This window comes from Sebastes umbrosus, chromosome 4 (assembly GCF_015220745.1).
Source record: "Sebastes umbrosus isolate fSebUmb1 chromosome 4, fSebUmb1.pri, whole genome shotgun sequence".
NCBI classification, from domain to species: Eukaryota; Metazoa; Chordata; class Actinopteri; order Perciformes; family Sebastidae; genus Sebastes; species Sebastes umbrosus.
Window position 1 is genome coordinate 6,205,543 of NC_051272.1, and position 16,720 is coordinate 6,222,262.

Genomic DNA, 16,720 nt, shown 5'->3' on the forward strand with positions numbered 1-16,720 from the left:
TGCACCAATGTGCCATTTAGTTCTTGGCAGAGGTGTGTGTGTGTGTGTGTGTGTGTGTGTTCATGTGTGTGTTTATGTGTGAGTCTGTTATCAGATTAGTGAAAGGAAATGACTAGTGCTGGTGTGCGCTCGCTCCCCAATGGATTTTAAATTACATTTTTTTTTACAAAGAGCACATTTTGTTGGCTCTCTAGTTGAATTGTATTAGAGACCAGCCCGTGTTAAACTGGACAAATGTGGAGTTTTGAAGTGTTGGGTCATTTTGCCAAGAAGGGAAGAGTCATTTGGCTTTTTATTGTAATTTCTTTCCAATTAAGGTTTGCACTCGGTGTTCTGCTTTTCAGACTTGGAAAGGTCACAGTGTTCAAAATAACTTCTACTCTGAGTGCATTTTTATGAGCAATTTTTTTTTTTTACCAAAGATTTTCAACACTGGTGATGTTCGCTCACCTAGAGTGCTGTGAAATTTTAATTTAGTATTAATAGTTTACGCTCTCTTGCACCCTCACCCACACATACTGTACATGTAAGCATCTCCCTCTCTCTGTTCGTGCCTACAGTAATACCTTACTGTACACACACACACACAATATGCACACTCACATACTTTGTTAAACATGTACAGTGAGCTCTGAATGGCAATGACCTTGCCGTGTTTCCCCATACTGCACCGGCAGCACCGCTCCCCGCCCGCTCTCCCTCCCTCGCTGCACTTCAAACACATTTCATCTGGAAAAAACCCTTTAAATAGACGTGACCTTTGACTTTGAGAACACCCACTCGCCAAATCATTCAGAAACACACTGTCGGCTACACATCTGTTAAAGCGCGGGCAAGGTGGCAAACGATACGAAGACAAATACCTGCTATTTATCGGAGATGAGAGATGTGGGCAAAACCATCAGGAAGAGGTGTGGCTTATCGGCGATGGTGACACATTGATCGGTCCAGCATCAATATAGAGAAATGTCAGAGCCTCTTTTATGCAGCTGACCCAAAAACATGCTATTGACTTCTTTTGTAACTTGAGTTAGTTTACCTTGCTGTGATGACACTTCTATCAAGAGCTTTCCCTGCCTTTCATCTCACAGGCTCTTCAGAATAAATCCAAGTACACATAGCAGCAACCTGATTGTGTCAAAAAACAACAGGGTTTCTTTCATGCAACTGTGACTGATTTTGGAGATTCATTTGAACTCTAAATTTGTAATATTTACGTTTATTATTAATATATCGGCCAGCCAAGGTTGGCGATATAAAACTGGCCACCGTCAGCTCAACAATCAACCAACCGTCCCCCCAAGTTTCAGCTAGGAGATGCATCGTAAAAAAACACACTCCATTAAAACTCGACAGAAACAAAATAAAACCTGCCAAAACCGTCCTGGTTAGGCTCTCTCCACTGTTACAACCACTCTCTCCACTGTTACAACCATCACCAACTCTGGTTTGGTCTAAATAAACCCTTAATTCATCAAGTTAGATGTGAAAATGTGACAGCTATACACTTCCCTGCTGTCTCTCTCTCTGCCTGCTGAGTAACGTCTCTCGTTCTTCGGAGGCAGACCATTAAATTAGCAAAATAAAATCACCCACAAAAGAACAACCGGCGATGTACTCAGCCGATAGCTGATATATTCGTTCAACCCTACTTCCAACACACCAATAAAGGCTGAAAACAGACGTTGGCCTTTGAGGTTTTTGCTGGAAGCCATTATCAAACAGTGAATTTGTAGGTAATCAGGTCATCAATAGGCAATTACAAAGATCACTGACAGCCAATCATGACTCAGCGTGAACTCTAGCAGCAGAGCAAATGTCTGAAAATCCTCCAGTGGCAGTTTGATGTCTGACTATAAAGTTATTGGCACAGTTTCACTCCGGCTTTGAAACTCTTTTTGGCAATAGGACAAAAAGGAAGATGGACCCAAATTAGACTTTCAATTAAACCCCCGCGACAACGTAGTCGGGGGTACATAACGCTCCGTGCGTCCCTCCGTCCGTCCCTCCGTCCGTCCTTCCTTGAGGAACTACACATTTGGTATGGTGGTTGACAGTGTGGTCTAGTTCCATTAGTTCCAAAAGGGCAAAACCTTTGGCGCTACTTTCGTAGGGGTCAAACAGTGAGCGGGGTTACTGTATGTGAGCCATGTTCACTTTTGCCTTTTTGGTTTTAGAGTTGCGAGTAATGATTAGTTTTATTATTGATTAATCCATTGATTATTTTTCTGAGCAGCTGACATTGATTTTAGTCTATAAAATATCAGAAAATAGTGAGCAAGTCCATCAAACCAAGGTGGTGTTGTGAAGATATTCAATTTATTGTGATATAAATACTCTAATAAAAATACTTTTCAGTCAGTCGATCAATCATTTCAGCAGGTTTTTTCTGTAACTTGGCTACAAGGACAAACAGGAGCAAAACAACCGGAGTTCCTGGAGAGACACGCTGACACCCAAATCATATGACACAGCAGGTGCAGTGTGTGTGCGCTTTACGCCAATGAGAGAGACCATGTGTGGTATGTGTGTACATGCGTGATCATGTGTGTTTGCATGAGAGGTTGGACGTGTTGTGCGAGGGCTGTCATGGACAGCGGCGTGTTTACGTAACCCCGGAGGTTTTACCGCCCCGTCCTTCATAAATGTCATGCGGACATCGACGGGGGCAAAAAAGTCAAACGCAGAGGCCCAGAGCTTAGCAGCTGACAGCAGGTCAACGGTCAAGATTGTCTTGTAAGAGGAAGGTTCGGTTTTAATTCCCTAATGTCACGCGTGCCTTTTGAGGAAGAAACAAAGTCCACTTGAGCTGCAGGGGAGCTAGACTGATAAATGGAGATCAATAGAAGACCAACAAATCACAAAATGACTAAACCGGCTTGAAAGGCAGAGTGGTCTGCTTTTTTCCTCAGATGACAAAGAAATGAGCCGTTTTGTCTGAACAGCTTGTTAGAGTTTCTGTGTTTGGTTAAGAATAACATGGCATGAAATCACTAGTTGCGTATCTTCTTTTAGATCTTCCAGTTACATTGTCACAAAACCCCAAATTAATGTCTGAGACTGGATGCTGCTGTGAAAGGGAGAGATGTCAACGTGATGAGCCTCTTTATCTGAACTGTTTGTCTGGATTCTTTTATATAACAAAGGCTGTTGTATCAATAACAAAAGTTATTTTTTGACTTTTCAGTCGACATCTCAGAAGTTACACAAGACGAGAAGCTGCGATGGATTTGATGGTTATGATGGTTTTGATGGAGGCATATGTTCCCTGCTGGGATCGGTGCTGAAACAGGTGCCAGAATCCCAGAAAGAAATCGATGCTCCTGTATACAGCGTGTCTGAGCTCAGCTGATTGGTGCAATCAGTCTAGTGTTGGTTGAAAGTTGAATCTGAGAAACCCTGCTGGAGCAGATGGAGCTGAGTTTGTCCCGACATGTTTGGCTTCAGATTTGTGGATTCAAACTGACACTAAATGGTGACAGGAACGACTCTGCGAGTTTGATTAATTCGTTGGATTGATGTGTTGCAGACAAATAATTAATGCCAACACGTTTCAGTGCATCAAGCTTGACATCTTTTTATTAATGACGAGCTGATTGATCCGCTGTTTCCCTATAATAGACTGTATCAGAATCCCTGTAGTAGAATCAGTTGTACTGTCTTGTAGACACATTTTCGATGAAAGATTGTTGTCAGCGCAGAGCTAATCGCAGTGTCAAACACATCGGACTCCGCCACTAAGAAGAAAAACTAAACCACTATATAGACAGGTACACATAAACCATCTCAAAAACAAGGTTTGATTTCATGAAAATCTTAAGGATTAAAGTGTCAGTAGTCAGTATATTTTTGGCATCATTGGGCAAAACAATTCACAACAACCTTTCAGCATATTGTAATTCAAGTGTTCTGAGAGAAAACTAGACTTCTGCACCTCCTCATGGCTCTGTTTTCAGGCTTTAGAAAAGCTAGTCCGTGACGGGAGACTTTGGCCAATCACAGTTATTTCATTGAGAGAGCGTTCCTATTGGCTGTGCTCCGGTCATGTGACCAGTACTTGGCGTTCCTTCACCAGATTTCACAATGGCGGCGGCGTCACAAACTTTCTCATGTTACAGCTAAACCGTGCACTACTAGATGATTCTGAAAACTCTTGAGGAGAGAAATAGGCATTAACGTAACATAATATTGATTCATATTTGATCGGCGCTGCCTAGTTTGACCGTTTGGTCAGAGCTGGTGAGTGATTGACAGCCAGCTCTCATAGACGGCAGCTGGACAGCAGACCTCAGATCAGCTCTGACTGGGTGTTTTCCTCCGGTCTGTGAAATCTTGCTGATGCCGTTAGGAGCACCGGAGGACACAGAGGCACATGATTTTTTTCAGGTTACCTGTTTCATGTACTACTGTCAGGATATAGCGACTGTTTTATAAAAATACGTTTTTTTAATCATATTTTTTCTCCAATCTCACCTACTTCAGCTTTAACTTTAACATTTGAGAACACTGTCTTACTTTGTTAAATGAAAATTAAAGGTTTTTAGAATAAAGTATCATTTTCATATTGGCACAAAACTCTTTTCTAATCAGTGGGAGTTTGGCTTTTTTTTTTTTATAAATATATGGTTGTTATGTAAGTCTCTCATGGCTGGAGAGCTAACAGGGAAAGGTAGAGTAGTGCCTCAGTTGTCCTTGCAGATTAAAGTTTATGGGACAACAGAATGGATGAGTGGAAGCTGCACTGTGTGCTTTTAGCTGATGCTGTGTTTCAGGTGCACTGAGCTCTTAGCCTCAGTCAGCTACAGTACAATAATGTGAGATATAATACATGATGAACACGATGAAAGCTTTTGGATTCAAAGCCTTCGAGCACTTATATTCTCATCTGACCCTCATGGGCTACATTTTGAATGCCTTTTGTAAGTTTTTGATTGTGTACAGTGAGTTATACAAACTTCATCACAGCTCTCACCTTGTTAAATGTACCGTATTAGCTTTCCGGGTACTCCAGCCCACAACGCCACATAAGAGGACACGTCAGAACAAACAGAAACTCTTGTTATAAAACCAAACAGAACTTTTCTGATAAATTTATGAGTCAGCAATTGTATATATGTATATATATAAAGGGTAAATCAATCAATGTGCTAGCAGCGTTTATTCGTGAGTAGCTGTTTAAAAATGGTCACTCCAGGTAGAAGCCCTCTGCTCTTTCAATCTGCAGCAAACTGACACAAAAAGTGACGTTTCCATTCATGTATTAGACACTTATACTTTTGTGTCATCCAACGCTACTGAAGCTGCACTATTCTCGCTGTGAGAATGAGACACAATGGACTCAGAGATGTAAGGTACATTCTGAACACGTCTCTTATTACCTGTATTAAAGGGCATTGTTAAAACGGCGCTTTATAAAAAGCTTTTAGAGCCACTTTCAATCCGTTTTTCCTTCACAGTTCAGGTCATCGTTGCCTCATCTCCACTGAAATGACACCATCACGTCTATTATATCTCGTACTATTTTTGAACCTCGCTGCAGAGGTGGGATCACAGCCGCTGATAAACAACCTCCCAGGACACCGACATGCTATTCTCATTCATATTGTGTGAGCAATCAGACATGGATTTATCAGTTTCCCAGGAGGAGTGCTTCACATATCAGCTGAGACATAAACAAGCCTTTTGTGTGAATTTGCTGCGATCAATATCTTGAGATTTACTGCTTGGCTCACTGAGAGGATTTGAGGTGTCCTCAGCGGTCATGAATACCTTATAAATACCATTTTAATAGTCTGGCAAGGAGATCAGAGTTAATAGGTTTAACGTATTGCATTTAATTTCATAAGCGCTCGCTGAATACTGCATGCATCTATTAGTTCTCACACATTTGTGTGAATGAGAGAAGTCTTACGGCTGTCATCGTGGCGTAATTCACATTATTTCTTAACACGTTTATCGTGTTTGATTTATTGTATTTACGTCGCGGTGTTTTGCGTGATATTAATTAAAACAGAGGTGTTTGAGCATGCTTTGCTTCACACATTCACACTTTGAAGTTGTAGATAATCGCTGTCCTGCGGAGCAGTGTAAAACAAGTGCCTCGCTGAATGACACTGTTTTTAGTGGAATTGATTCACATTAAACTAATAATAATGTTAATGGTGTCTTAATCCTGTTAGTATCATTAATGTAATTTAAAGCTACGGTGAATGTATTTTTAGAAAAAAAATGTGTTATATTTGTTGAAATTCTCTTTACGTCTCGACAGCAATCAATACATCAAATGCTCTGACAAAAAAAAGAAGAAAAAAATCTGGTATTTGTGGCTGTCGCAGGACTGCAATAAGCTCGTCCAATCGGGTTTAGATACCTAAAGGGACGGGCTGTCAGCGTTCCCATTCTTTCGGTCACTACCCAAAGCTCATGACCATATAGCTGAGGTTTTTTTTTTTTTTTAAATATAATCCATTTACACAATCCACCAAAGACCTCTTACATACATATTCATAACTTTTAAAAATGTGTGTCACCAGGGGTGCTCCAGGTAGCTCACCTGTTAGAATAGGCACCTCATGTACCAAGGCTGAGTCCTTACCGCAGCGGCCCGGGGTTCCAATCTGACCCGTGGCCCTTGGCTGCATGTCGTCCCCTCTTTCTCTTTCATTTCCTGTTTTTTTTCCTGTCATTTATCCTGTATATGTTATAAAGGCAAAAATAATAATCTTAAAAAAGTGTCACCATAGCCAAATACTATAGATAGATAGATAGATAGATAGATTTGTATTTCATTTTTTATGTTTGTTATCACCAAACATTCTGCCAGAAAGAAGGAAAAAGTTTTAACAATGGTACAAAAAATGGTAATATATGAACTGTGTGTTTTTGCTTCAGTGGTTTACTTCCAACAGGTTGTAATGACTTCCTCCAGATCTGTAACACACACGACTTCACCTGCATCGACCCAGGAAGTCGTGTATCGGTAAACCAGCGCTTACGAACTGCAGCTGCCGTTTAGCATCGGCTGTTGAATTTGTGTCTGAGTCATAAGTCACGGCTCGGAGGCCTCTCAGGACGATCTGTTTTCCTTTCCGTGCTACAACTGATCGATTATAATCCCATCCTATTCAGACAGTTATTAATTCTTGGAGCGCCTCAGACGGGGCTGCAGGGCTCCTTGTTATGTTGAAACAGAAAGCGTATCCCCCTGAGGCGAAGCTACTATCTGGAGCGCTGGGTGTTTTTGTCCCGTAAAACACACACACTCTGACGGCATGACTAACACTATCTCCAGTATACTGAGCTGCTCTCTTCCCTTGTGCAAAGGTTCTCCATGCTCCTGAACACCCTTTTTTTTATGCGTTTCACTCTGTAGCGATGTTTTATGGCCAGCTGTCAAACATTCATGTGTAAATGTGAGTACAGTCCCCAGTGGACCACTGCAGGTGATTCGTCAGGGCTTATGAAAACTATAAATTCTTTACATTATGTTCCGGATGTTCTTTTTTTGCTCAGTACCTGACAGTCGAACACACGGCCGGGAGCAGTTGAGAATGACATTATGCAGACAGCAGGAAGAGAAAAAGCCAAACTCCTCCAAACCTCAGGAGAAACTAAAATGAAGAGGGATTTTTCATGTTTTTTTAGTTTAAATCAGTGGACTGCAGCTGGGTCTGAGAAGTGAAGCCAATGCTGAGGTGCCTTAAACTTGCATTCTTTCTAATAGCCAGCAGGGGGCGACTCCAAGGCTGATTGTATAGAAGTCTATGAGAAAATGAGCCTTCTTCTCACTTGATTTATTCCCTCAGTGAACATTGTAAACATGAGTTTATGGTCTCAATCGCTAGTTTCAAGTCTTCTTCAATACAGCATGATGTTCATTTAGTAAATTATGGTCCCATTTAGAGTCAAATAGACCATAAAGCAGGGGATGCTTTAGGGCGGGGCTACCTTGTGATTGACAGGTCGCTCTTGACGGCGTTGTCCTGTCTGGGAGTTTGTCTGTGTTTTCGTCTTACAACTTTAACCCTTTCACAGTGTGTTTTCAGTTCATGAAAGTTATAGTAGTTAATATTTTGGTCTCCTAAAAATGTCTTATTCAGCATTAGATTGTACTTAGCTCCACCCTCTCAAGTCGCTCTTGGTTTCACAAAACCAAGATGGCAACGGCCAAAATGCTGAACTTAAAGCTTCAAAACGGTCGTGTCTAGAAGGTAACCCACGAGTTGTGGAAACTCTCGCGAGATGGTTAAGGTTAGGCATTGATCTCGAATAGTTAAGGTTAGGATAGGTTGTCGGGCAGAGAGTCTCGCGAGAGTTTTGCAAGTTTTTGCAAATTTCGCAATTTGCGTGTTACGTTCTAGACACAACCCTTCAACCCTTCAACCCTGTCAACCTTCGGACAAAATGCCGAACTCAAGGCTTCAAAATGGCAGTCCACAAACCAATGGGTGATGTCACGGTGACTACGTCCACTTCTTATATACAATCTGTGGTTTAAACCTTGTATTTTGTGTTTCTGGTTGGTGCTCCGTATGTCTTTTCAATGATATCCATGCAGGAAACCAGCATGACTGGATTTAAAATCCAGTGCACAAGTGTTGAGCTGCAGGTCCTCTTTTGGCCTCTGACTGCAAGAAAACTTGATGAAACCACAAGTCATTGCACATGATGGTCTCAGATTTGTCTTGTTTTTTAATGCATATTGGTTAAAGACTGTTTAAAGTTAACGGTGCCCAACGGGTGGTACGCTTGGGTATTTGATTGAGTAGTATGTCAGTCGATTACACCCACATCAGCTCCTCCTGGGCCTCACTGTCGCTTAATGAAACCCAAAATCTAAATTTGGGGAAAAACAACAAGGTAGTCGCAAGCAGTGAATTCATGAACACGTGAACTGCAAGGCAAAATATCCTTTTAGTAAATGACAAAGATTACTGTTATTAGTACTAGTAATAATAGTGGTAGAGGTGGCTAAGCTGAAAGCAGGGAACACACATCAGTATGAGCTGAAAAGAAGGTGGTAGTGCACTTAGATGTGACCAGATCCATGTGACAACCTGCGTCCAGGTCTCCTGCTGTGAGAGCTAATATTGGCTTTGTAAGTCACTGTTATGGAGGGCCGCTGCTGTCATGTCACCGGGTCTTCTGGGAAACCTTGTAGTCCTGCAGGGTTTGATCTTCTGCTACATCAAGCAGGAATCTGTACAGCGTGAGTAATGTGAGCCGCTGCAGAATGGAAAGCAGCGTTACTACGCATTGATTGTTGTTAGAGACGGGGAAAGGTTTCTGAACCTTTACACACACACACACACACACACACACACACACACACACACACACACGGGGTGTGTTTGCTGAGTGTGCACGGTGTTTCTCATCAATGCTGTGCGTCTGTAGGAGACTGCTAAGCAGCTCTGCTGGAGCACTTCGGGGGCGAGAAGTTTCTGTCAGAGTTCTGTGGAAAACAGCATGCAGCACTGACGCTATTCTTATACTGTATGTTGTCGACACCCCGTTGTCCCTGCATGTAACATTTTCGATGGTGTGAATGAATTATTCTGTATACTAATATCTAAAGGGTTTATATTTATTGAACTGGCAGGAGAAGTGCTATTAGTTTACGTGGCATATTTTTTCACCCAAACGTATTTATATAACCTTATAATTTAGCAACAAACTATGGGTTATTTTCAATACTATTTATTTTTCTGATGAATCGCTTGCTTGTTTGTCTGTTCGTCTGTAGAATATCAGAAAATAGTGAAAAATGTGCATCACAGTTTCTAAGACATGATGTCTTCAGATTGCTTGTTTTCTTCATGCCTGGTTCAGACTACACAATATTTATCTATGTCATATTAGGCGATTGAGAGTCATCAATTCTTGTCTTGACTTGCCCGCTCGACATGACCGACTAGACGTTGGTCCCAGACCAATCATCGCCAGTTGTCTTTCACAACATGCGTGATGTCGTCAGGAAGGAAGCTTGATGCTTATGGCGGTAGCCTACTCACCGGGGGGGCTGAAGTGCCTCTGCGGTTTTATGTCAGCTTTTTTGCTTTTTTCCCTCTGTTGTGGCAGTCCCTCAGAGAACATCTAAAAGGCTGGGGTGTTGTTGCCATAGCTCCTTAAATGTTTTCCTCCATTTCACGATTCAACCTCACAGCACCAACATTGTTCCTTTTTTTGCTTCGCCGCTATTTCGATTTGTTCTTGCCTGTGGATTGCAGATAGCCCTGTGCTCGGCCGGTCAAATTCATGGCTGTCACCATGTCGTGAAAGGCAAAAAACAAATATCAAACATGCTAGACTTTCTGTCATGAGGCGTCCCAGACGCAGCGTCAGTTCTCGTCTACTATGACACATTAGACAAGATAAATCGATCGATTGCCGCCCACAAATTATTATAATAATCATTATCGTTCCCGATCTGAACCGACACCCTACAACGGCCGTGTCGGGCTATAACCGGGCTGATATTGTTTAGCTTGAACCAGCCATCAAACAAACAGTCCAAAATCCAAAGATATGCAATTTACAATGATGTGAAATAAAGAAACGTATTAAAGGATTGATATTCAGCACTTTTATATTCAAAAACTAGCTAGGATTAAGGTTTCCAAAATTCATGTTGTCAGACAAGAACAAGGAAGCATACTGTACCTATTATCCTTTAAAACATTGTATTTTTTTGTTTTAATTCTGTGCTGTCACATTTTATTAGAGATGAACACTGAAGTTAGTCCAGTAACCTCTTTGTTCATTGACTTCAAAGCTGTTGAAACTTCAGTCAATATACCACTGCAGTCATTGTCAACTGTCTGCTGTGAAGCATTCAAGCTCCACATGCACACACGCACACACACACACACACACACACACACACACTGACACACACACACACACACACACACACACACGCACACACACACGCACACGCTGCTACCCTGTGTTGTTTACCCTGTCAAAAGCTTTTACACTCCGGTTGAGGCTTAGAGTGACTGACTGAGTCTGTAACTGATGGAGGCCCCCGGCCGGCACACTGTCCAGCGTTTTGTGCTGAGCCCAACGCTTTGGCTGTACAGGACGGTTTGGGTGGGGTTAGTGGGGTGGGGTCACATTCTACACCGGGCTGGGAAAGTCAGGGACGAAGGGCCCATCAGCGTGGAGAGGCTGAACAGAGCTTCCAAGCCCGCTACTCCTCCGGGGAATGATCGGCTCGTGTGTCCGCTGTACTTGTGAACACAGCGGGGGTGAAAATCCAGGGTGATACCCTCACACGCTGTTTGCAGTGCAGCCCAGGTTTCTAATTTTGTCTCCTGTCTCTCTCTCTCTCCTCCTTCTGTCACTTCAGTCATAACCAGAGGACCACGGCGTTTCGCCATCCTGTGAGCGGACAGATCTCTCCGGAGAACATGGATTTTATCCTGCAAGAACAGTGAGTGATTGAGTTTGTTACTTCTCTGCAGCCCCACACACACAAACAGTAAATATACTGTTGAAATAGAAATAATGATTTGATGTCAGATGCTTTGTGATACATTGACTTTCTCCAGCTGTTGGTATTTTCATCTGTGAGTTATATTATAGTGATGAAATGATGCTGAAAATGAAGCAAATCTGGAAGGATTTAAAGAAAACTCTTTCCTGCTCTTGTAGTTCTGACTGTTTGATGGTTTGTTATAGAGTTGTTTGTAGTTGCCTGACCTTCTATTTGACTGTGACTTTGAAAACATCTTACCCATGCTTTAAAGATATCATTTACATATTTTTTTCCCTTTAAGTTTACTTCTTTATTGAGCGGGTGTATGGCAGCTTTCAAGAAAAGTTCAGGGTTGTTTTAAGTGAAGATGTGGGCCTTTTCATTTCACTGCTTTTTAAATAGAGAAGTGAAAGGAGAAAACTGAGCTTCAGAGGTACTGGTAGTCAGATTTCTTTACCGTTAGACGGAGCCAGGCTGGCTGTTTCCAGTCTTCAGGCTAACTAAGCTAAGCTCATTGGCTGCTGGCTGTAGCTACATGATGAGTGAAGCAGGTTACGGATTTCCGGCAGAACTTCACCAACTTCTAAGGTGCATGGACAAACAGAAAAAAGTCTGAAGAGGTCAAACTCCAGCAACGCCTGTAGTATGCAGAGCAACTTTGTTATCAGACCAACATGTTTAGGCTTGTGGCCTTCATCGGGTTAATGATTAGTGGACAGATATGAGAGTGGTGTTGATCTTCTCATCTGTCCCTCGGCAAGAAAGTGAATACTTGTATTCCCCAAAATGTCAAACTAGTCCTCTTGTCCTAAACTAGAGGGAACAGTGCAAGGTGCAAGGGTACAATGTTCGTAAGTATGTCCGTGAAGGAAGTATAACATATTCACAATTTATATTTTAACCTGAATTCAAGAACTTTGAACTACAAGAACTATTGTCATTATGCAACGCAATGTAACGAAATTGCAGTTGCGTCAACCTCCAATGGTGCATTATAATGAAATACTCCACACATATTTACAAGGAATAAATAAGGCATGAGCAATATAAGTACAAAAAATATAAGCAATATGAGTAATACAATTACGATAAAATTAAGGCTGTCAGAGTAAAGATACCTGTATCATGTGAAACTAGAAAAACCTAAGGAATCCATTGGTACCACGTATTTCATATGTGAATGAAAATGGGTTCTGTGGGTACCCACGAGTCTCCCCTTTACAGACATGCCCACTTTATGATAATCACATGCAGTTTTGGGCAAGTCATAGTCAAGTCAGCACACTGACACACTGCACTGACAGCTTGAGTTTGCCATGTTATGATTATGTTTTATGCTAAATGCAGTACCTGTGAGGGTTTCTGGACAATATTTGTCATAGTTTTGTGTTAATTGATTTCCGATAATAAATATATACATACATTTGCATAAAGCAGCATATTTGCCCACTCCCATGTTGATAAGAGTATTACATTCTTGACAAATCTTCCTTTAAGGTACATTTTGAACAGATAAAAAATGTGCGATTCATTTGTGATTAATCGCGATTAACTTTTGACAATCACGCGATTAATCACGATTAAATATCTTAAACGACAGCCCTAGATAAAATGCAACTAACAAGTGTGCAAGCAGCAGCAGCAGTAAAAGTCCAGTAAAGGTGCAGTGTGGCAGCACATCGGTCTCGTCAGACTGAGGAGATGTCTGAGTTCAGTAGTCCCACAGCTTTTAGAAAGAAGCTGAAGAAAGTCTTATTGTGCGTGCAACTAAAAAAAAACACAACTATTTGTCATGATGCTATTTTTTTTTGTTTGGATGATGCTTTATCATTTTTAAGAGACCTGGTAAGTGCATGTCTCTCTGGAATAAACAGGTCACAGTGCTTACTCACTCCTGCCTGTTTAGGAGACATCATACTCTGAGGGCTTTGTGTGGGCAGAGCTTTGCTGCCAGTGACTGAACCCAACACCGGACTTTCACTACAATAGAGACAATCTCTAAGGTCTCAGTTACAGTAGACGAGACACTCTCTTCTCTTGCTGCCCTAAATTGTGAATTTTGCATAAACACATCCTCTAGCTTGAATATAGAAGAAGACCGCTCCACTACTATCCAAAACAAGAAGAGAACGTTTGCACAGGGGGTTTGATTTGCTAGCAGGTGTGTTCCTTTGTCAGCCCCATAAGAAAAAATAACTGTAAACCAGTTTTGGTGGAATAGAACTGAAATCACAGTGATTGACAGTGTTCCCATGTATTCAGTACTGTGGTCCGCCGTCTAGAAACAGACTGCAGCTCTGTATATTCCAGCCCCTTCTTCCATTTCTTTCAGCTATTCAAAAAGCTACCTGCATATACCCTCAGGGAGGCGAAGTTGAATTTGAACGTCAGCTTGCAGAATACATTTGGCGAGAGCATGAAAACACAATTGAATTCATTCCTTTGCAGCAGTCATGGTGCTATTGAACATGTGGCTATCGTTGCTGTAGGAATAGAAGGGTCAGAGTGCCGTGAAAATGGGTCTGTGATACAAAAATAACAGCGGCAACAAAATGGTGTATTTTTTCTGACCCTTACATTTTGGGTCTTAAAGCTGAATGTTGTTGTCAAAGTATGATAGTTGCTTTTTTTTAGGTTGTAGTTGATAAGAGGCATTTATTATGTTGCCGCTGTGGATCGGTCTAATCCTTTTGATGATACCATTAACCACAGCATTTCGTTTGATAAGTTGCTTTTAATATTTGGTTATACCTTTTTTTAACTCATATCTTTTTGGTAGAACTCAAACTGTTCTTGCGTTTGGTTTCAATTCAAGCCCCAAAATGTTGACAAAGGGATCCCAAAAGGATCAATTTTAGGAACCGTGCATTTCTGTCCTTTGCATGAATATTATTTATGCTCCAATTCTGCTCCGACATGGTCATTTTTATGTTAATGATACCATCTTGTACTGTATGCCTGAGGTTTGGTTTTATTCTGTCGTAAAACAAGCACCCAGATTCAAACCAACGTAAAGTATGGACCGACACGCAGAAACACAAAACAAACTAAATGAAACAAACTGTAAACAACATATAAAAGTGTTATGCATAAAATAGAATCATGACACGGGTTAAAAACACCAAAAGGTTACAGTAACTAATTTCCTTAGTGGTCCTGGTCTGCCATCAAGTCATGACAACAACACAGACTGCTATATCTCTGCTACATTACTGACTGAAAGTTGTGAAAGCAGATGGTAGTAGATAGATACAGTTTTACTCATAATAGGAATTGTACATATTAAAGGTCCCATATTGTAAAAAGTGCGATTTTCATTTGTTTTATATTATAAAGCAAGTTTAAGTGCTGTATAAATACTGTTAAACTATCAAAACGCTCAATATACAGAGGAATACATACAGCCCGTATTCAGAAATTGTGCGTTTGAAACAAGCCGTCAGGATTTCTGTCCATTTGTGATGTCACAAATATACAATATTTAGACCATTATAGTATGAGGAAAATAAAGTTGTTTTTTTAACATTACAGCATGTAAACATGTTCTAGTAGAAACACAAAATACAGGTATGAACCTGAAAATGAGCATCATATGGGACCTTTAAGTGTTAAATGTATTCACCCATGGGCTCCACCACGCGAGCGCGTGAGTGCGTGCGTGTGTGCGTGTGTGTTCGTGTGTAACGCACACCTACTTTTGTGTGTATGAAGTTTGGTGACCTCAGCAAAGCTGCACTTTCAGCTTCGCTCTTCTAAAACCTGAGGAAAGGTTTTATCAGCCAGAATAAGTCAAAACGTGTGCGTGGGTGTGCAGGACCTTGAAACACTGAACACGTACAGTATGTCCGCTGTGACCAAATAGCTCTTAATTCAAGAGGGTCAGACAGTGGAGGCTTTCATGTGACTCTCCCCTTCAACTTTTAACTTCACCTCCCGTCTGGATCTGAAACCCCACAGCTCCGTAAGTGGGGCTGGGGGGGGACTGTGAGGAGTTCACCTTGAGCCGAGGGACCTGAGATCAGTGCTATCAACCTGCTGGCTTTGAATTTAAGGCCTGATGTCCTTCACTCAACCTCAGAGCTTCAGCTGACAGATAGTTAAAGGGCTCTGACCTGAAATACTATTTCTGATTTGACTAAATTAAACTCCTCGACAAAACTTGTCATTCAGTAGAGTGAATATGCTGAGTGCTCTTCAGGTTTAATGAATGAGTCTAATGTTCTTCACTACTATTTGGATAGAACTCACAGCTGTTAATGTTGATGTTGAAATATGGTTGCCATCTTTAGTCACCTTACATTTTGAGTAATTAAACCTGCAGTAGGCATATTGATTTTGGCATCATTGGGCAAAAATTCCATAATAACCTTTCAGCATATTGTAATTCAAGTGTTCTGAGAGATAACTAGACTTCTGCACCTCCTCATGGCTCTGTTTTCAGGCTTTAAAAAAATCTAGTCCGTGACGGGAGACTTTGACCAATCACAGGTCATTACATAGAGAGAGCGTTCCTATTGGCTGTGCTCCGGCTGGTGGGCGGTGCTTGGTATTTCCCCAAGAGCTCGGGTCACAAACTTTCTCATTTTACAGCTAAACCGTACATTACAAGATGTTTCTGAACACATTTGAGGTGAGAAATAGTCAACATGATGTTGATTCATATTTGATCAGCGCTGCCTAGTTTGACCGTTTGATCAGAGTCCGCGAGTGATTGACAGCTGCTCAGAGACGGCGAAGGCTCCAGCTCGGCTCTGATTGGTTGTTTTCCTCCGGTCTGTGAAATCTTGCAAAAGCCGTTAGGAGCCCTGGAGGACACTGAGGAACATGATTTTCTTTTTCAGATTACCTGTCTCATGAACTACTGTCAGGATATAGTGACCATTTTATTAAAATAACTTTTTAAATCATATTTCTACCCTCTGCTGCTTTAATACACTATTCAGCTATACGTCAGCTTAATAATGAAAATGTGACATGTATAAATGTCATGTGTATGTTGTACATGCTTTGCAATATACCGGTAATTCCATCTCCACAGACTTCACAAATTAGCCTTTTGTTTTTTTCACTCAGGTTCATCTGGTCGAACTTTTCCCTCCACAGTCAAACAACTGAATAAGCTTCACCATTGTCTCTAAAACAGATGCTTGTGTAAACGCACCAACTCACATGCAGCGTTGTGGTTCTGGTTCTGACTATAAGAGCAATATTTAAATATCAAAAATTCAACAAATATTA

General features: G+C 41.3%; 1 protein-coding gene across 10 annotated transcripts in view; it reads left to right on the top strand.

Moving 5' to 3' along the window:
- Positions 1–16,720, top strand: part of LOC119486138 (pleckstrin homology domain-containing family A member 7-like) — a 177,827-nt gene that overhangs the window by 79,312 nt on the left and 81,795 nt on the right. For all 10 annotated transcript variants that reach the window (XM_037766021.1, XM_037766019.1, XM_037766020.1 and 7 more), the window contains one exon: positions 11,354–11,437. In XM_037766021.1, the coding sequence (XP_037621949.1) occupies positions 11,354–11,437 (84 nt within the window). The remainder of the gene's footprint in view (positions 1–11,353; positions 11,438–16,720) is intronic.